The 23,027-nt window shown below is 35.3% G+C and overlaps 1 protein-coding gene and 1 non-coding gene across 2 annotated transcripts in view; one reads left to right on the top strand and one right to left on the bottom strand.

The window, feature by feature from the left end:
• LOC142975138 (solute carrier family 23 member 2) overlaps positions 1 to 23,027 on the top strand; it is a 35,914-nt gene that overhangs the window by 8,335 nt on the left and 4,552 nt on the right. Inside the window, exons 4-9 of the mRNA XM_076117839.1 lie at positions 1,189 to 1,309; positions 5,348 to 5,511; positions 6,428 to 6,497; positions 7,946 to 8,081; positions 20,627 to 20,747; positions 21,745 to 21,886. Coding sequence (XP_075973954.1) covers positions 1,189 to 1,309; positions 5,348 to 5,511; positions 6,428 to 6,497; positions 7,946 to 8,081; positions 20,627 to 20,747; positions 21,745 to 21,886 — 754 coding nt within the window. The remainder of the gene's footprint in view (positions 1 to 1,188; positions 1,310 to 5,347; positions 5,512 to 6,427; positions 6,498 to 7,945; positions 8,082 to 20,626; positions 20,748 to 21,744; positions 21,887 to 23,027) is intronic.
• TRNAA-CGC (transfer RNA alanine (anticodon CGC)) lies at positions 4,165 to 4,236 on the bottom strand. The gene has a single exon. It is a non-coding gene; the product is annotated as a tRNA-Ala (tRNA).

Below are 23,027 nucleotides of genomic sequence, written 5' to 3'. Positions count from 1 at the left end.
ACTAACCAATATTTTTATCACCTAACCGGTCGTTAAAATACTTTTATTTAGAACAAATAAGATCATTATATTTGACACAAGTTACGAGAGCGTTATAGTGTGTCAATAGATGTAGGTGCATTTATATGGTAATGTTTTTAAGATAAAAGAGTTCAATGACCTCTAACTTCTGCAATGTACTACTCTATTTATTTTTTGTCGTTTTTATTTTAGGTGTGGTTTTTGAAAAAATAAGACAAGTGATAATACGACGAGTTTATTTATTTTTATAAAAGAAAATACATAGGTGCTTATACGTATTTAATGTGGTATTTCGAAATACTGCAAACCAAATACATATTTGATGAAAGGAAACGTGGAACTATATCAATTGAACACTATTGGGATGTTACTCAATACAATGTTACTGTCATTAACTTAGCTCTTTTTTCGCGAACGTAAGAAAATTGTATTTAAATCACGGATAATGTCAATTTCTGAATCTCAATCGCATGAACCTAGATAAACTGGAATTTCTGCATACAAGCTGTCTTCAATCGTCTAATATCTTAGGAATTATACAGCCATGAAGACGACTTCCTATGATGATGTATGAAATATCTGTCCAAAACATCAAGATTAGTGTAAATGAGAAAAAAATCCTAGGGCCTAAGTAGGTAAAAATTGTTATTTATGCCAAAGAGAAGAAACAGTATCGAGATGTTAACGAACGTTGTTTTAAAGTGAAGTTATAATGAGTGTTCAGTGAAGGGTGCTTGTTGCAATAGATACTTGAAGCCGAGAGTTGTTTCATGCCGCTGATTGGCTTGCCTGAACTAGCGGAGGTTTATTTCTCTTACAAATTGAAGTTTTAAGAGTGCTATTGATTCTTTATTTTATATTTATCTCTCAATTAGTTTTATTCAATTAACGAATGAATGAAAAAAATAATGATTACTTCATTCAAATTGATTGTCGTAGAGATAAATTATGAGTTATAAACTGCTTCTATGGACTAACTAGCAATGTATGTGATGCTACTGCCTTGGAACTCTTACTGGGTTTCGTGTACGATTATTTAACAAAAACGGTGTTTCAGATGTTCATTTTCCTTTGATGTAGTTAAAACATTTCTACTTATTCCAATAGAATTATTAAAACTATAAGAAAGTATATAAAAATATTAATGATGTCCTTATTTGTCCCCAGCATTACTTAACAATGATCGGCGCCATAGTGGCGATCCCATTCATCCTGTGTCCCGCGCTGTGTATGGCGGAGACTGACCCCGACAGATCCAATATCATTTCTACTATGATATTTGTTACTGGTAAGTGCCCTGACTACGGATATACTTAGACATATAGGTATTATATTATTAGAAGAACAGCTCTATCTGTGCAATTGAAAACTTATTGTACCTTATTTGTTTAACAAGTCGCGAGAGTAAAAAAATATCTACCCATCTCTGAAATAACACGTCATAATTTTCTGTCTCTGACTACATTTTTACTTAAAATGTAGGTACCAGTAGATGCAGAGTGAAGATGGAGGTAGATTGGGGCCTTCAAAATACATTATCGCACGATAATAGTCGCACTCCAAGTATTTAAAATTTCAAGCAAAATACCTCATTTATACCTCTCACCCGATCACATAAAGCAAAACCAATATCTTGGATTCCACAGCTAGAAAACCGTATTTGCATTTCAAGATAAAATTGCATTTGTACCAGGGCGGCATAAACATAAGAGAGTAAACATCGCATCGACTGCATTACTCTAATACTAGCTAAACGTAGAACAAACTTCCTAGTACAAATGACGTAGGACGTACAAGCTGTAAAGTTTATGATCCAATAAACCGCATAATGCACTGATAACTTATCTTGTATAGTTGCAGTAGTTATTGCACTATTATTTAATACTTCCTAAATGATAAATCAAGGAGAGGAAATTAACTTTGAGTACGTTACAGTACTACAATACTAACGTTACATAAATGCTAGGGTATGTCTGTTTGTTTGCCCTTCTTTTACGTAAAAACATATGAACCTATGTTGACAGGGTGATAGTTCCACGGAAACCCTGTTTTACTTTTTATTTATAAAAAAGCGTGTCGCGGGAACATTAACAAACATAAAAATAACGGACACAAAGTTCAACCAGACCTGAGACAACAATCTCTGGATCGCACAGACAATTGTTCCGTGTGGGAATCGAACCCACGACCTCGCAACGCAATAGTAGCGGCATGGCGACCTTAACCACTGTTCCACGGAGACAGTCAATGCTCTTGTTTGCTACAAAAATGCTACGCGTTCTACTCAGAGAAAGTCGCGGCCGTAAGCTAGTTTTTGATAATAACCTAGATCTCAAATAAGCTTCCAAGTGTCATTGAACTATCTTTTTCGCGAGTATAAACCTAACTTACTATAATAGGTGGTTTACAGAGGGTGTATCGATCGCCACCGGCCACAGGTGTGGCCGAGAAAGTGTGTTAAATATTTTCTTAAGCAGCTAATTTATACGAGGCTCTAAGCCTGATAATAGGGAGGTACGTGATATGGATACTATTCTATCTGTGTTTTAGACCTGTATTTTTACGTTACACAGTTTTTGTGGAAATATTTGCGAACGTGAATACGGGTATTTGCTATCACGGTGTGTTCGGGAATAACGGTGCGAATTTTCAGAAAGAAAAAAACAATGTTTTTTAGTAAATATCGTTAGTACGTGCTAATTCACTTTTATAACATGCCGTTTATGGTATTGTAGAATGCTTAATTTGTAAAAGTATTTACTAACACTTAAAAGTAGTTTAACTATGTCCTTAAACTTATGTTAAGGAGGTAACTTAGTTAACCTACTAAAAAAAACCAATTGGTGCAATCGATTTTCGAGCAAATATACCTAAAAAAAATATTTAAGTAATCTACTAAGCTTGTCTTACAATATTCATGAAAAATGGATGCTTATCATTTTGTTGTTTGTAATATAGTGATATATTTACAGATCTTCGCGTTCTTCTCTTGATTGCACTGAAATATCACAATAAACAATGGGACATATGAAACTGAAAATATTTTACAAAATATTCGCGCATTGCATACGAATGCGCGCTTGAATGGTTGCAAAACTCATATCTATTTGAAAATTGTACAACATTCTTTATTCATATCGCATACGTAAATAACAAATGCAAAAAGTTAATCAAAATTGTGCTCCAATTCTGTGCGTGTACAACGAATGCATCGAAAAATATGTGGAAACACGAACTTCAATTAAAATTGTAAGCTTTACTTAACTTAATTACAGCGGGGTCGAGTAATACACTTACCTTGGTATATTTTAAAATAAATTTTAGTATTTACTCTAAAAAATTGTACCGGGACAACTACCAAAGCCACATTTGATTCAAATTCAAATGTATGTATTGCAGCAAATCTGATAGCTTATTAGCTATATCTGTATTTATCGAAAGATTTGCTTCGAAGATTCTTCTACTTCTAATACAGTTTCCATTAAAGAAAGTAAATAAAATAACAAAACGAATATACGTTTATAAAATAGAAAAATAATATGAAGTTTATATTATTATGATACCCGAGATCGGAACGAACGAAGCAGAACGCCTGAAGCAAATGTAATAGCAACGTGCAGTACAAATTGTTTGCTCTCAGTGGAAAGTTGCGATACACGTCATTAGCGAGGAATGGAGGAGCATTTCTCAATGACACAAGTTTGTTTTATTCCACGTTTCAACCGCACACTACACTGGCTTTTATTTCAAGAGAAATTCTTTTGTAGAAACGTTTTAATAGTGGGTAATTTAAAACTGCAAAACAATGAACGTTTTTGTGTTAGCAAATTATAAAATCCCATGTTTCGAATTAGTAAGTTTTAATGGTAAGTACATGAATTGTAGGGCGGATTTCAAAATGTTCGTGTATTAAAATTAAACTACAATTTTTTATTTAATAAAAGTATAACTTCAGCATTAATAATTGCTCTTGTGTCGCAGGAACTTTTACTAACATACAAACAAAGGACAAAAAGTCCAAACGCATCCAAAACGATGATTGATTATGCTTGGGAATCGAACTAAAGACTTCACGACACAGTGGTCATAGCGTGATAATATAAACTATACCGTCACGCAAAAAAACTTATAAGTGTCATGTTTTGGAGATGCTGGGATTTGAACCCAGGACTTTCAGCATGCGAAGCAGACACTCTACCACTGAGTTACATCCCCGGTGACTAAGTGCTCGAATATAACGTTCTGTTTGAGGGCAATGCAAGTGTTTCGTAGTGGATCAATATTAACTTCACTTTCACTGCCTGAGGCAAGGCGAAACAAGCTTGGTAGTACATGCGTTGAATTTTTATGTGCTACTTGATTGTATGATTTTGTAATATAGAGACTAATTACATGACTTTTAGGTAGATTTGGGTGCATTACGTGACATTATGTACAGGACGTGTGATATATTTGGTAGGGGTTAGTAATATTTGCCAATTAATAGAAATCGTATAGGAAAACGGGATAATATTGTAGGAGTCTATTGCCTCTGTGGCGCAGTCGGTAGTATATGCGACTGCGGTGCGAGAGTTGCGGTGAGAGGGTTCGAATCCTGGGTCGGGCCAAAAAGTCTTTTCTGAGATTTTCTGATAAGAATTTCTTAGAGAATGCCCGGAGTTAGAAAGTTGAGGTCGAAGACCTCCGTGCCTCGGAGAGCACGTAAAGCCGTCGGTCCTGCGCCTGACCTCTCACTGGTCGTGTCGGTTATCCGTCCCACCAAACTATGAGAGTGATGGAATAGAGAGTGTACCTGTGTATTGTGCACACACTTGGACACTATAAACAAATTCCTGCACAGTTGGCCAGGTTCAATGAAACTGACCGCCGGAGCCGCATATCGGCTAGGAGGACATTATTATTGTAGGAGTGTGTATCTTACGAGAGTTTACGATACCTTGTATCTGCGTAAGTATTGAAAAATCGCGTTTAAACATAAGTGTGATCCACGAGTAGTTGTTTTGGCTCTGGTTCCTTTTTTGTGTGCGTTAGAGTGTAAATAAATAAATATGAGTAAGCAATGGCCTAACCCCTCCCTGATTACGGGAGGAGACCCTTGCCCAACAGTGGGACAATAATGGGTTACATTTTGTTATTTATTTTAGTAATGTCACAGCTTTGAAATAAGTGTCTGATAATCCGTCTGCTAGATAAAGTGACAGCAAATGTATGAAAACAGCTGTCCATTCCACTTTATAATCAATCTAACAGTTATCAGGTAGAGGTGAAAGCTTAGTGATATTTGTATTTTTTAAGATAGAATAATCATGTACAATTTTATCACCAGGCCTAGTAACTTGGCTACAGACCACGTTTGGTTGTCGTCTCCCGATCGTGCAAGGAGGGACTATCTCGTTCCTGGTCCCAACGCTGGCCATCCTCAATCTGCCGGTGTGGAAGTGTCCCAGTGATGAGGACTTGGCTGCTATGACTTCTGATGGACAGAGAGAGGTGAGCTGATATATTGATGGGCTTAACTAACTTACTTAAGCTATACGAAGCTAAGTTGTGTTTCAACATCACGTAACGTGTTCATCATGACCTTACATCAAACAGCTTTTGATATTGAGTCATGTACCATCGGGTCCCTAGAACGCACTAACATAAAGGCAAATGATGGAAAGAATGGCTTTTCATTATTTAGGTGTAAAAGTACCTAGGTAGGTTTTTTTTTAATACATAGTATTTTACATTATTTCATTGCATATGGTAGTAGTTAAGTACTTTTTTCCGAACCAAAACAAAAGCAGAATCCCCTTTAATTTAATTCCCATCTCCATGAAACGCAACTCTCTATTTGAGTCCATATATTAGTTAAATCCTAACACAATTAGGATATGCGTCAGGTACGCTGCAGCCAGTTAGCTTTATCCATTTCATTCTGTATGCGCTGAGTGGGTTCCTGTGTATACCACTCCGACGTACGACTAGGTAATTATTGAGTTTGTATTAATAGGGTGGATTACTTCAGATAGGATTCTATAGAATGGCTTAGTTTGGGCTAACAATATATTACTTAGCTTTTTGAGTCGTGCTATATCAAAAACAGTTGCTATATTTTTGCGTTTACCCTTCTCTTTTAAAAAGGGTTTCTGTTTTTTCTTCCTAAAGATATCGTTTTCAATATCTTGAAATAATTCTAGCGTCGAGACACTTTTCAGTTGTTGAAACGACTAACATAAAGTTATTTATGCCAGTAGTTACAGTGCTATTTCATAGCAGTAGTTTCTTCTTACATCATACTAAGTTGTTCTTCAATCCGAAATGTGCATAGCAGTCACCTTTCCTTATGACCGATAATTGCAGCCAACACTCTGATAGCCAAAGTTTTGACTCAGCTGTTAATAATAATGATCTGTCTTTATAGGTGTGGACCAGTAGAATGTGTGAGCTGTCTGGAGCAATAGCCGTGTCAGCGCTGTTCCAAGTGATATTTGGTAAGTGCCAGGGATCTGTTTCTCTACGATTATGTTGACGTTGTTGATTAAGTAAACTCTAATGTTGACAGATGTACGGATAAATTGTTGTATTGTCTTCTGTCAATATAATGTTGAACATTATCGGCATATTCTGTAAATAACTGACTGCTGTCATAATCTGGTAGGTCTAAAAACCCCTAAAATCGCTGTTCGATCATTTAATATTCTCTCGGTTTGTTTATTTTTTTAACAAAATAGCAAATAGATAGGTATATCTATCGCGACCTAGTTACAATATGCAAATGTAACGGTACAATAACACCAAAACAATACGGAACCACTTAGATTCATAATGCGCAGCAACTTTAAAAGCTTACGCAAGCCTTGTTCCCCCTAAAAGAGAATTCAGTTAAACGAAAAACTCGGAGCGTTGTGCTAACAAAGTGATATCCCGACCCTTTGCGTGGAGCAAAGGGTTTTTACTCTGCAGTCATTTGTAACGAAATTATCTTGATGTTACGCTGCGCCGTTGCTACGACGATAATAGAAAAAATACTTTGTAGGTCAAGTTAATTTCTGCTTAATCGAGCTTTAGAGAGAGGGTAAAAATAGATTTCATGATGAGACTAGTCTTACAAGCAAGAGTTTTCTTTCATGCCTAAAATTGTCTTATACTAGGTGATGGGTTGTATTGATGGTACATACCAACATTTCATTTAGTAACGTGTAGCAAGATATGTTTTTGACATACTAGAGGCTTGATTTTCCCATAGAGGTAGGCAGAGACTAGTGCTAAGAAGATATACCTTCAAATAGCATCAAAATATTTGCACACAAGTTGTTCGTTAAACATGGAATTCCTGCTATATGTATACGTATTTGTAGCGATCTAATCGAAGCTCGCAAGCGTAACTAGTTAAAGTAGACGAGAGTGCAGTTAAGTGGAAACCACATATTACTGGCACTCAATGCAACGCCCTCAGCCAGGTGAATTAACTACTTCACAACTCAAACTAGTATCGACTAAATACTGAAAGCGGAGTTAAGTCTTGTTAGAAATTGGGAAAGGGTACTTCTGCTCGATACAATTTATATCATTAGGTGTAGGTGTGGTGTTTCATTTATATCACCCCTTCCGTTGGAAAATTACCAACGATACAGTTTCGTTATGGTTTTCAAAAAAGGCAGTCTTCTTCTTCTTATCGCATGGTTAGTGGTCAACCTAGTGTCAAAGTTGTTTAAGCCGCCCGAAGGCTTTTGACGTGGCTTAACGACTGTTGTCTTAATTGGCAACAACCAGTACCGACGTTTTACATTCACGTTGTCCTGGGTGGGATTCAAACCCACCATAGCCGGCGCCACGGTTATTGCGGCGCGGTGCCCACGTTAACCCCTGCGCCAAACATGCAGTTAATTCTCGGTACTACGTATTAAGCTCAACAGGCTAACAGTATCTCAAATTCCAGGATATTTCGGAGTGATCGGTTCGTTTCTACGGTTCGTGACGCCTTTGACGATAGCGCCTACAGTGGCCTTAGTCGGATTAACTCTGTTCGATCATGCGGCTGATGCGGCTTCGCAACACTGGGGTATTGCGGCCGGGTGAGTACATTTGAGCTGCATAAAAACGCCAAAATTCAAAGGCCATAAAAACGCTAAGGTTGTTTATTTTTTGTTTGTTTTAACGCTTTGGATCTTTGGTGTTCTGCGGTTGACTCTCATAAAAAACACAATTAATGAATCCTTGGTTGAGACTTTCTTAAAGTACCTGTAAAAATCTTTCTTATAGGCTAGTTGCTTATTAAGACACAGTTTTGTAGTGACAAAAAAATACTAAGAATGTATTTAAATATATGTATTTGCTTCGGCGCTTCATAAGACACCTTCTTATTATGCATCTCTATAACTCGATAGCCGCGCAAAGCTTCAGACCGAACTTAAGAAAGAAAAAGGTGATAGGTTAATTCTGAAGTTTGTCAATATGGATAAGTATTTCATAGAAATATCACAATTTTAAGAGGGTTAATTAAAGAGGTGACAAATTGATGATAATTTAAAGTAAATTTTTCATACAAATTTCGGGGCGCTATATTCCTTTGTTCTACAAACATGTTCGGGGCGTTGCAGCAGAAGGTCAGGGGTCATTGCACTGCAGGCATCGATCTGTATCGCCGATACCTAGTTATCACACGTAACCCACTTTAATATAGGCCAGCCGACTAGTTGCCCAACCGGTCGGATATTTAGTTGGACATTATTATGATTGCGAAACGGTTTTGACGATGTTTTGATCAATTTTTTAAGCTGCATGTTTGATATGCAAGTGAGTGTTTGCTTCGCTTCCATGCCCTGTTTCAAAGGCTTGATGTTGCATACATTATGCTGAGTTTTGAAGATCAATTTGTAATTTTCAGAGGTCCTTTTAATTAGAATGTAGGTAAAGAGGAAACTAGTTGCAAAGTCCATCACATTGGGGATAGAGTTTCTGTTATGCTAACTGTTACATTTAGATTATTATTCTTAAAGTCCAATAAAATCAAATCAAAATCGAAGTGACCATGAAAATGCCGCGTACAGTTTCTATAGTCGAAATGTTCCAGAGACAAAAAAATCTATTGCATTCATAATTGCCTTTTTACCAAACAAAGATGATATACTATGAAAACAACACTTAATTCAGTAAGGTTAGTAGCCCTGCGAAGGGTTAAGGCCTCGGCTAATAGATTAACCTTAATAGATTTACGACACACAAGTTTACCTACTATTTATTATAGGGTTAGTACGTTAGTTGCTATGTAGACACCTTTGTTTTAAAGTAAAAGTTTTTTTTTATTTACTTAGGAGACTTATGTAATTGCTTATACATATTTGTAGTTGTGTGTAGTCTTAGTCCCTTATCGCACACGATCATGGCAGAAAAATGAAAGCCAACGCTGCTAGGCCCGGTTGCTGTTATTAAAATAACAGTTGTTAAGCTATGCCTTCAGGTGACTTTATCACCTATCCAATAACACTAGGTTGACCTGCAATTGTGCAGAACAAATAGCGCGCCGTTGCCGTAATAATAATCTTTTTGTCTTTTTAAAACAAAGACAGAAAGATTCTACAATGTTCCTATTACCTAACAACATTACAGTAATTTATGAAAAATAGTGACCTAAATACAATATTTTACAAGCAATACGTCCAAAAGTAAACGAGTATTTCCGTTAAAGTTAGCCGTCAAATAAAGTGGCAGGCGTTAATGAATAGTTATCGTGTTTGATGCTAACTCGATATGATGAATGGCAACGTGCCCACTTGTTGAACTTGTTATAACTTATAACATCTATATTGTATTGTCGTTATTTGGGGACTACTAATACACTATTACGGTCGTTGCCATCGCGATCGCAAAAGTATGATTTATTGTATTCATAGTTTTGCTTTGAAATTGTTATATTTATGTGTACTCGCTAAGGAGTTATGGAAAATGTATTTTTAAACGCTTCATGAAAACCTAAACCTGTGCAAATATTCTCATTAATGCATTAAATAGTTTGCTGTTTTCCAACAATGGTATTGTATTCGAAACCTGTCGAATAAAACTAAACTAGTTTAAACGAATACTAGCTGACACCCGCAGCTTCACTAGCGTGAAAATTAATTTGGTTCTTCTTTTTTCTTGAAAATGGACAACGTGTTTTATATTGCCCTCCTTTGCGTCGCGCAGTCGGGTAAAAACAATGGCAATGTGCCGAAAACCTTAAGATGAAGGTGTAATTTTCCAGCGATAATAACACAACTTTCCAAAGTAATAATGTAAACCATTAACAATATTGATTGAATTTAAAGCGGATATTACACGTGAGTGAGTGAGACGGGTATATGTTAGTTATTTCGCACGTCACGTACAATTTAGCTGGTGTACTTCAGACTCGAGTCTGGAGCAATCATGGACGATGCAACTTATATAATCGGATTGTGGACGGTACAAAGCTTTTAAGATTGACCGCACAGAAGCAGAAACTGTTGCTGATATTGAAGCTTCTTTATGGTTCAGTTACTTAACAGAAGATTCACGAGCTTCCTGGCTAATGAAATAAAATAGGATACGTAAATAATAGATGTGTAGCTTACATTCAATTTACATCTATCAACAGTTTCTGCTACTATCTTCAAAAAACCGAGAATTCAGTGCCGAAAGTTTATCAAAGAAAATCTTCTATTTCACTTTTTTATTCGCTTCCTATGAAAAATTGACAACATTGACAGATAATGAAACCAATGAATTAATTTAAGAAGAATTTAAACTGTCAAAAATATCTTACCGTCAACTTGTTTAGGAATATTTAGTTAATAAGAATATCTAAGTGTACAATTTGTCTTAGTTGTATGATGTTTAAAAACAAATTATAATGCCTCACTACGAAAGCTACTCTTCACTTTCTCAAAAACATCTTATGCAAGTCCCGATAGTGTGCGATGAAACTTACCGTGTCAAGTCCTTGTAGTGCAGTTATGCGGCTCATAATTACGTCAAAGTGTTCAACAGCGCGTGGCAGATTGAGATTTACGTGTCCTTATACAGACACTGCATCTAAGGTGATAAATATGAAAAGAATAGATGCACGTAAAACTTATTATAGTCTTACGTTAAGAATAAAATACTTGTCTTGGATCACAAAGTAGATTTTAAGAGAGGCATATTTCTGTAGGTGACGCTCTTCCTGCCTACCTTTAGTAAGATTAAATAGACTTTTTGGCGTGGCCTACCTTATACACGGAACGGTTATTTCGTTCAAGTACTCATGCTTCGGAGAGCGAATAAAATGAAATCTATCTAGTTTGCAACAGACTATTTCACGCTTGGCCTTATGAAGAAAAATAAGCTGTTTTAGTTTGCACCTATTTCTTTTTCATATTTTTTTAGACATTTTTTTTATTCATTATAGTTCCAGTGAATTTATTGATTTCTAATCCAATGCATTACACGGATGTTTATTCGTAAATCGTATACATAGAACCTGCGATTGAAAATAGCATTCATTTCCAACTTCCAACATTCGCAAAACTATTTCACTCTCATTTACTTTCAATTTGGTGGCAATCCTGCCAAGTCACGTTGTATCTGACCCGCTGGGTACCAGGGCAGCATAATCAATCAGCAAGTATTTCGCAGAGGTGAGCCGTTGTCATAGCAACCCGGGTCGCCGCCCCTGCAACAAGTGCGCTCTATTGATCCCATCTGCAGTCGACGCCAACTTTATGTTTTATGCAACTAATATTAAAACTGCAATAGTTAGTATGTGTATGTAATGCTTCGTTTTCAGCCATTTTGCTTTTAGGTTTTAATGATTAATTACCGTCGTTGGTCTCTGGAGATGGCCGCCATTTTCAGGTCAGGTTTTCAGTACTGCATTAAATTGTTTATTTTTCGGTTTGGTTAGCTATTTAGCTGACTTTATTTGGGTGGGAAATATGACGTTGTTTGCTTAGAAAGTGTATAAGGAAAAATAAGAGCTTAATGAGATGTTATGTTAATTTGCCCCTGCCCTCCTGACTGACTTTGTTGAAAGTTATGACGCTTCTACTTCTAAGGAATGTTTTACATTTTTCTTACAAGGATATTATGGAACTGAATAATTAATTATATTTTATTTTTTTCTATATTCAGTAACCTCATTAAATATGGAACGCAGAGTTGCGTTGATAAATATTTTCTATACCTACCTATGAATAGTCTTATTAAGGCTTATGTACCTAACTTTTCACATAAGCATTAACATATTATACAAAAATTAAAATAAAGTCAATCGAAATAACGTATTTAAATATTCCCAAAGGGTTAATAACAGAAGTACATAGACGGGACGTTTTAAAGTCCCGACTCGGCGTTAGCATAGGAAAGGGAATTTTTGCATTGAAATGGATGAAGGGAGAGAGTACCTCTCAGTATCTCTACTTATAGGTACCTGCTATATACTTAGTTAAAGTTTATACGGCGCAGGTGAAGAGAATTCGCAATTTGACTTGACAACTCTCTCTTAAGAAGTTTCGGCAAGTAAGGATTAAGTTACAGTGGAATGCTTAAGATGTTAGGGAAAATTTTGTAACTTGAACACAGAAAATTGCAAGGCCTCTTTGAATTATAAATTACATTTATGTAGCTCACCAAGGACAGTGCAAGTTTAAGCAAGCATAATTTATGTATAATTGCGTTTACAATTTTATCCTATATTAATAAATGCATATTGTGTTATATTACTTATTCTTTATCACAACAATCATAAGGCTTGTACAAGTTAGACGTCGCATTTCTTCTTACTTAAGACCCTAAGCTATTAATTGCCGGGTACTTTGAGTTTGTTATTCATTAGTAATATGTATATTTATACCCAAGTATAGCCAACTTTAGGTATTATAATTTTTTATGTGATTCATAATACCGCTGTTAAAACTGTGAACGTGACTTAACGTCTACAGTCGCTATTGATTTCAATAAAACATACCTAATTGTAAGTTGATTCTTACTCTATAACATTTAAAGATTTCGATACGCTAAGCTCTAAAAGTATATTTACAAGTAATACTATTAAAATATCAAAATGGTGGCGTTGAACCAAAGATTTCAACCAGTCGATCATAATGTGTGAAACGGAATTGAACTCATCGATAATACAGTTATTCAATAAATTAAAATCAATTTGATAGCTAAAACATTTCACATAAAATACTCTTTTTTTAGCCAATTAAATTTTCACGAACAAATTCGAAATTCTAAACCCGCATATTGCAAAAACAAATATTTGTATAAAATTCGCTGCGAATAATCCCCATATGTTTGTTGTGCTATACATACAAACATTATATTATCATAGTAACTATCAGTGAGAAGACTTCTAACATATTGCTGGATACAGGCATTCCTTATGCATATTAAAACAAAATATGTAGAAGTTCGGAAATGTCCTCAGACATTCCCAATTCAATAAGGTAGTTGACTACCAGTCAAATCTACTAGCTAGCTGCTCTTTCTGTCAAAAACGCATTTTTGTATAGATATACGGTATAGTGAAGTCACAATATCGTATTTTCGTTGGAATCAAATGAGTGCCGAATGTAATGTTTCAGAAATTCAGATTAACATTTTCAATCTCAATTACATAGCGCGAGCAATAGTGTGCATTTTCGGTGAAAATTTTACAAGTAAAAGTTTAATCATTTTCAGTTAACAACTACTCAATTACTATCTTCCTTCCTATAAATTAGAACTTACGTCATCAAACGCGGTAACTTCGATTGAGAGTGACGTAGGCAATAGTCGGTATTCATTTAGAACGTCGATACGCTTGGTGACGTAGACAAGCAATCGTTAAGAAAGGAAAGGGAAGTTTTGAAATCCAACGTGACCGGAATACCGGGGAGACGGGAAAACTTCAACTATGACGTGAATGTAGATGTCTTATAGGTAGATTATAGTTTAATCTACTAATGGTCGTTCTATCGCTCTATATAACTAGTTGTTGTTTATTCAGATGGTTTATTGTATGATTATAGTTTTTTAGTTTTTAGGTTAGTTGAGTTATTGGTTAGTATCCAAAGGAGTTCACGAGTGTGATGTGGGAAGGCCCTCTCAGTGAATGCTAGTGCTTACAAGAACTAAATATCCATTAGACTTATTGCTTATCTATTTATCTAGACAATCAGAAGCTTAATCGCCAGTGCATAAATGGAGTCGTAGAATTAACAGGCTACAACAATAATATATTGATTAAAGATGATAAACTTTTCAGGAAACGTCAAAAACAAGGAATTTGGCTTTAAAATTTACTTTTTCGCGTTTACTTTACAATCTATTAAGCAATTTTCGTGGTTATACCAGTTTAGTTCGCTGGTCGATACGAAACTGAATCTCGGCGAGTAATTCGAGCGGGTTCATTACTGGTTCGGGTTACCTTTGATCTTTGCCGTGTAATCGCCGCCGTTTTCTAATTAAACGCACCTTAGTGGTGAGGTGGGAAACCATTAAATATTGCCAAGAGATTTAAGATCTTATTTTAAAGGTAGTAAGGTGTGTTTTGTGATTGAGTGTAGGTAAAAGTTTTAGAATGTAAACGTCTGGGATGTAGACTAATGCGTAGTAAATGATTCAGTGGTTTTTAAGTGTTTTTTTCTTCCAATTTTCCGTTGAAAATAAAACTTTTTACTTGATTTTTTCTTGAGAATAAAGACCTTGAAAGCAGAAGGGAAGTTTGGTGATAAGTTATGGGATTTTCTTTTCCATTATTCCATTTTTGCTATAGCTTTACAATCAAATTTTTAGTTCAAATATGACTTGCAATAACAAGCTGTAACAATAAAATATAAAAAAAAATTGTAGCTAATAAAAAAGTATATTTTATATTCATTTCCACAAAACCTCGAACTTAATATTCAGATTATTTCCACCTCAAAAAGCCTTATCCTCCTCATTTCCAATCTTTCGCATAATCCCTAAAGAGATTCAATTATTCAAATCTATCTAAGTTTCCGTCGATTCATTAGAGGAAGCTGCAGCTCTTACAGTGATTGAAGGCATCTTAATCAAATGGAGCAGATCTAGTTGTCTTAAGTTGTGCGTTTAATTATACTAGATACCTGATTGAAATTGCATTGTTGTTGGAATAAAACACGAAATATAAGCGAAAATGAACAGTCTACGCTGTATGTTTGTTATAGATCTTCACGTTTAGGTCTACAAAACATAGTTTGTAATTATCTGATTCATCCAATCAATCTCTTTTAACAATTGAATGGTTCCTGTTTTACTGAATTTTTCATCGACTAATTTTAATAGGAGTCTAATGTTTGATATTGAGTCCTACAAATGGTAATATGGCAACAGTCTACTCCATCAGCAAATCTGAAAAGTGTAAACTTTGGCACGACTGTATTACTACACCAAAGCAAAGTAATAAAAAAAAGTTTTACAAAATGTAGCAAAACTTTAATTACCGAGCTCTGCAACTAACACTTAATTATAATAACAGCAATTACAAACTGTACCTTAGCTTTGTGAGTGTAAACATATGATCAAACATTTACGGAGCACGGTACAAAGGGCCAGCGAAGTGCGCATCTCACCTACCTGAATACGTCGTGTTTAAAACGCTTACAGTACTGTTACTGTTACAAAGAGAGAATTGTTGAACAAAGTATTTACACGAGCAATGAAAATTGCTACAAAACTTTGAATAAAACAATTTTGTGAGTTTTGAAATTCGTGTGTTTTGATTCATATGCTTATTCATATAATTCTTTATTTTCTGGTTGTACCTAACACTAATAGCATTATATAATAATATGATAGTGTGTATATTCTTATTGCAGAAATTTATAATAAAAAACGGGTATTTTATAGACCTTGCGATATTGGTATCTTCATTGGTATATTTCAAATATCATATCCATAGACGGTTTCTACTTTTCTTTGTATTTGTGTCAATTGATTTTTTATTTGACTTCTAATTTAACAAAAAATTTTCAATACTTCTAAATAATATTTAGTTGTAATACATCCGTCTATGTTGGTCTTGGTTTCTTGTTAAATGTATTTGTATTGACTTAGTGTAAAGCTGTTACCATCTGTTGCTGCTGTTGCCTCCAAAGATTTACTGGTATATTCGACTGCTGTACAAATTCGATTTTATAGACCAATGAAGTCTATTCAAATCTTATCGACATTTACGCCAAGAATAAACTTTTGCTTTCAAGTCTTGATTAAAACTCGGAAGCCACTGGTAACTTTTGCAACTGGACACACAAGGAGCGGTCTTCAAACCGAATTACATTTCGACTACACATCCGTACCGAAGTTTCCTAGAAAGACTAATTAGAGTATATTTCGCTAGTCGCAGTTAATTCTAGTTCCAAACTCTAACTGCATTTGCTATAGAGAATTTCTCGGTAAAATTCTTAATATTCCCGGCAAAATATAGCTCTGAGTTACAAATTAGCTGTTACTTTGTTAATACTAGCTGAACAAAGAATTTTGGGCTGTTCTCGCGGTTTTGATTACTTCATAATGTTGGAAGAAAACTGTTTTTAATATCAGACTTTTATAGTTTAGCATATAAATGTTATAATAACTACTTATAAAAAAATCTAGATTTTCAAAATGAATGAAAAAATATTACAAATGAATTTATCTGCAGTAGTGGTTCCCAACCGGTGGTCCGCGGACCACCAGTGGTCCGCGGAAATCAAAATGTGGTCCGCGAATGGCTTTAAAATTTTCAGGATGAATAATACACTTTATCTTTAATATACTAACATAGTGGTCCCCGCCAACAAAAATAATATAAAAGTGGTCCCGGACTAAGAAAAGGTTGGGAACCTCTGGTTTAAAATATATTTTTTGTTAAAACTTTCTTGGTGCAATGTTAGCTGTTAGGCAACTAAACCTAAGCTTAGCGTTTCACCATAGGCCATTTTTATTTTTCCTGCTATTCTAATTCATATTAAAACGTTTATAAAGAGTCATTTCAAATAAATCAAAATCCCGTAGACAAGAGTCACACTTTTGTTGCAACAAACACAAAATATTTATACCTCTCTTATTAGCAAGGTAGTCCAACAACATAAGCAGTGCTTATCTGAAAGTTCGCAACAAAAGCTTCATCGCGCGGATTGAAGTGGCTGTTCCGTGCATCTAGATTATGCAAGCTTTCTACAAACAATGCACTAAGCCGCCAACACTGCTCTGTGAAACATTCGATTTTTTTATCTCAAAGAGAAGACTCGTCTATCGCTAAGTAATGACCTGAATAACAAATTAGTGATCTATTGTGGCTTAGGCTAAGGTTGTGTAAACCTATTGGCAAAGGTTTTTCAAACTGCTTAGAGACTTTTGACATGGTATTAAAGACTTGTAATAAGTACAGTACAGTAAGGCATCTATCGGTACTGACCTTTAACATATCTCTCAAAGCTGAGGATTGAGATGATTGAGATAACGAGTTCTAATACCATTAAGCGACTACCTATCTATAGAATCAATTACCAATCGCTAAACATACATACATTAATAGTGTCATGACTTTTATGTCCGAGGGTGTAGATAGAGGTGTGTGAACTACTCCCGCGTTTCACCGTTTCAACAATGTTGTCCCATCTATTAGGGAGCGAGCCTATTGCCATATTGGAACCACTTGGGACACTACTAGGCTATTAGCTTTTTGATACCTAAGTCTTATATACCTAATAAGACTAAAGTCGTAACATTTGCTAAGCGTTCAGACAAAAATATTTAGTGATTTTTAGTACGATTTGGTAATTTGAACTTAAACGTAAAAAGTAAATTCATGCAAGATCTCATACGTGAAGTGTAGAGTAGTGTACAAAAGTGATGAGTTTCTTAAAATATTTATAAGTCGTTGTCACGCTTAAGATCGTTTTCAAGTAACAAAAGTAAATAAGGAAGAACGGCGTATTTCAGAGCAATTCGTCTCTTCAGCTTTGAAGGACTTTTTAGAAATATTTTTTGTCGAAAGAACCAATTCTAGTTAATTGATTATTTGGTTTCGAAACCTAGTTTAGGGTATTAACAATCGTGCTATGTAGGTACCGTTGCTAATTTTGGGTCTCTTTTCAGAATTAAGACAGGCCCAAATGTAGACAGGCCTTAGCCTAGTTTTCACATTTAACTACTTTTTACTTCTGCTTATCTTGCAAGCCAATATTGTTGTGGCCTTCGCTAGACGACAATATTTTGCCTCATTAAATTCTCTCCAAAGCAAGAATCTTTATTTTGCCTTCGTAAATTAATTTCTGTACAATATAAACAAGGGCGGACAATATTTTTAAGCGGCTTATCTGTATAGTACAGAATTTGTCTGAGACTAGCGCCCCCCTCCCCTCCGCTCCGCAACTCCGGGGGGATTTAAAATTTCATTTATTTCATCTGAAGAATGGAACGTGCTTGCGTGAGCGGTGCAATCTCGTGATTGGAAATATTTGCGTTGACTCTGTAGGGCTGCCTTTGAAATATTAAATGTGCTAGTCGTGTGGTTGTCAATTGAAGAAAATAGACGTTTATAAAACTTGGAAAATTTGTTGTTATTCGTAAAGTGACTTATGATTAGAGAAAAGTGGATTGTTTAAGTGAAATATTTATATTGTGTAGTAAAATACAAAGCATATTGGTACATACCAATAAAAGCAAGACATATTTTCAAGTCCATTTTTAAAAGGGTATAACTTATATATAGATATAATAATATTACGGAAAAAAATAAAACGACGTAGGCGACGTAGGTTGAAAAAATACACGGTGCCACAGCTACGACCAAGTAAACATCACAATATGATATTATGAAGTATCATCTTCAACAAAAATTATACAGAAAACTGAATTTTAAAATGAAAATTTTCCTCTACATAAAGTTTCCATTAGATTAACCCGGTAGTGCGGCATAACGTAATTTTCTCGGCGCTGCCAACCCTAGTGCACGGGAAGGAACGTGTGATTGCTTTGGCACATATTTATTTTGAGCGCTTCTCACGGAACTAAAAAATAAATACGAGTACCTGTTGAGGTGGATATGAAGAAGGCTCCAAACGACTTATGTTTTCCTGGTATCTTATCTGTATGACTGAACGGTTTCTTGGGTTTACGGTTGGCTGAATTGGAGAGTGTAATTTGGAAAGGGAAAGGGGGTGAAATGATAACTACCTGATTATGATAATTTGTGATTATGTGTTATGCCTAGTAAATATTAAAAAATAGTATTAACGATACAAAGTCAACTTTAGAATTGACCTACTTTTGGTGATAAAACATTCGATACAACATTTCATTTTTATTCTAGGATCATTCTATCCTTAATCTATTATAATCGGAGATACTCATCATGCATCATGCTGTCAAAATTCTCATCTCTTTAGAAATGCAGTCAATACCAAATACTGTAACTTTTACTGCTTTCCACAATTTCCAACATGATGCTTCTTGAAAACATTTTTAGAATTCATAAGAATCGTGTAATGGAAACGAGATGACAATTCCCTACATTGCATCAAACGACACAATGTATTTCTTCATCGCCGCCTACACTTGAAGGCTTTATCGCACCGCTTCAAACGTTTGAATCGTTCTACTTACTATTGAATGCATGCAAAAGTCCAGGTCTTTTCTAATCTCTTCTGCTTCAGTGAGCTTTGCGTTATAGATATCCAATTGGAATTTTATAGAATTTGCAATGGCAGTGCGTGGGAGCAAATAGGACGTGATCTAGTTATGAATGAATATACTTTGATCCTTGCTAAGCTTTATATTTTATTCTGAACTGCATTGTTGGTAGAGACAGTTAATTATCGAAATCTATTCTGTGCTGTTCTGTGGTATGGTTAGTGGTCAACCTGGTGTCAAAGTTGTTCATGCCGCCCGATATTCCTTGACGTGGCTTAATGACTGTTATCTCAATTGACAACAAACGGGACAGATCTTTCACGACCCTCCGAAGCACGGAGACGCGCAATTCAGTTACCACTATGTGGTCACCCATCTATAGAATGCCGCACCAACGGTTGCTTAACCCACTGATCGTTTACCGACCCGTGAGCAGAACTGGCTATGAGCACCTATTTATTAAAATATCACTTTTAATAATATTGGTCCATTGTAACAAGCCTATTGCCAAACAAGGTAAGTGATCAAACATTCGCATATACTTCCGCTTGAATTACGAAGGCAGTGGAGTGCATTTTTTTCACACTTTATTGCGTAATCTATGATGTAATTCATCACTGTCTCAACTGTTGGGTGCCCGTCCCATCAAGTCCCGTGTCAGTAAATATGAGAGGGATCGAGCCCCTTTTTATATCCTTCTAAGAACCGCTTTAAATAACATTAGGTACTGACAAGATGTTTTTCCTTATAGTTGCTTAATCGATAATCCTTAATATAACCCCAGTGACTTTTTTCCAACAGTCAATAAAACCGCTGATCCGATTTTGATTAAATAAAATATAGAAAATGAAGATAGTATATAAAATAAAGACCTCAGATAAGATTAAAGTGAAACTATTTTTTTTATTTGATATACAGTAACTGAAGTAAAAAATAAAACATTATGTGTATTTAAAACAACGTAATTTAATTGACTAACTGTTGATTTTTGTTCTAGGACGTTCATTTTGTTGACGATATTCTCCCAATGCATGACCAACGTCACTATACCGACATTAACTTGGAGTAGAGAAAGAGGAATTACTATTACCTGGTTCCCACTCTTCAAATTGTTTCCGGTAAGCAAAAATAGTCATACCTTTTCACTCATCACCTGCACTATACTTACCTAAATTGTAGATATTTCGCTTAACGTACAGCGGCTTGTTGCTGTACTCAGACACACAAAGTTCACTGGCGCATACAGTATGCTTGATAAGAAACAGGTTTATGGTTCAACAAAACGTTATTTCGAGTATCTTCATCTCCACTTGAGGTATTAACTTTTCATTTAATATAAAGGCAAGTTGACCACTTTTTACACACCTATGCATAGTACGCAGTATAACTTATAGTACCTGGTCAGCAGAAACGCATATTACAAAACTCATTTCACTGAAAGTTGCATCAGTAATGTGAGTAGTATCATATTTGTTTACAAACTAAATTAATAACAGCACTACAGGAACGATTAAAATGAACTCAAACGCCTCTGTTTCTGCGAACTGAGATAAAGAGGAACTAAGCGGATCTAGTTCATTCGACAAACACGAGTACACTGGAAAATGAACCTTACTACCAAGTACTAAAGCTTCATTTCAGTTTTACTATGAAAGCACTATGCACCAGTAATATTAATCCCTGTAAATTCAAATATAGCTTCCAACTACGTTCTGAATATTTCTACGAATCAATCAATAGGGATAATGACTGAATTTCAGAATAAAAGGTAAAATTAATAAAATTTAAAAAAGATCAACTAAAAAATAGACACGTATTTCTTGCTTGTTCAGATGAAATAAGACTCTCTTTGTAAAGTTTCGCTTGTTGAAATAAATAAAAGTGGCAATAAAACGCATTAATTATTTCGTAAACGTGTGGGCGTCATGACGTCACACGTTGCTTTAAAATGAATCACCCTGTGACGTCAGAGTGACTTTTCAAATGATTACCTATAATTATTATAATACAAAATTCAATTCAATATTTTAAAATTAAATGTCATCGCTATGCCATTCCTGGAAAACTCAGTTACAATCCATCATTTTCCAGCTCTCCGTAAATATATTTTTCTAGGTATTGCTAACAATAGCAATAATGTGGGCTATATGTGGAATCCTGACTGCGACTGGGGTGTTTCCGCCGGAGCATCCAGCCAGGACTGACGTCAAACTAAATATTATAAGAGATGCTCCTTGGTTCAGAGTGCCTTACCCAGGTAAGTTGAAGATTAATACTTTTACAATAGTTAGCGCTAAATATAGGTGCCATGTGTAAAATTCCAAGCTGCTACTAAGTCACTTTTTTATTAATTAAAAAACAGCTATGCTTAATATTTTCGTTTACCCTAGTGAATGCTTATTGTATGAGCTGTGTAGTAAAGAAGGTGGCAACAAAAATGATTCGCGTGTTCACTGTAAGGATCAAACGATTTCTGACCGTGTATTAGTTATGTGATCCATATCATATTAATTCTTGCATGATGCAGCCTGCATCATGCAAGAATTAAAGGACACAATATTCTGGGTTTAACCGTATATTATCAGAGCGTCTTGATGTCCACCTAGCTAACCATTAATTACAGTAAAATATACAAGACCTTATGGTATTTTTTCAATACATGAAGTGTAGTACAGTAAAAGTGCGTCAGATAAATCAATAAACCAGTAAGAAGCAATATTTCCCCGGGGAGTAAGTGGTTCCTTGATATAATATCGCAAGGACGAATGCTCTAAAGTTCAAGGTTCAAGGCGCTCGCGTTCTAAGCTCTCCCTGCTTCTACACTATATGTATTGAATTCAACGGTAGGCGATAATTAATTCAGATCCTCCGTTATTGTATTACGTAATTTCGAAATATAGATTTGAAGAATATCTGGGGGCACGGAAGTGCCCCCGCAAGTCGAGCAAAAAAAAGCGGCACGGCCGTACCATCCTTTTCTCGAAGCAATTCGGGCTATTTTTGACACCCCTATAATTTCGTTGTGGATAAAACAAGAAGCCTGAATTTGCAGCAACTAATCAGTCATTGTATAAACACGGTATATTTAAAATTTCAGTCAATTTGAACCAGTAGTTTAAGAATAACAACTTGTTAAAGTTTCTGAATTTTGTCACTCACTGATTCACTGACTCACTGACTCACTGACTCACCGATCATCAAAAGTATAAGGTACTTCTAGCAGACATAGAAGCTTCAAATTTAGAATACAAATAGGGTTTAGTGTCTTAATCATGGGAAAATTCAAATATTTTCTAATTTCGGTTCAGTTTTCTAAATACATTAACTGCATAAATAACTTTGTAATCCGATATAAATGTATAGGATTACAAGGTTACATTTGCAGTTAGTAAATCATT

Source organism: Anticarsia gemmatalis, chromosome 8 (genome assembly GCF_050436995.1).
Source record: "Anticarsia gemmatalis isolate Benzon Research Colony breed Stoneville strain chromosome 8, ilAntGemm2 primary, whole genome shotgun sequence".
Classification (NCBI taxonomy): Eukaryota; Metazoa; Arthropoda; class Insecta; order Lepidoptera; family Erebidae; genus Anticarsia; species Anticarsia gemmatalis.
The sequence above is the reverse complement of the archived record's forward strand: the minus strand, read 5'-3'. Positions and strand labels throughout refer to the sequence as shown.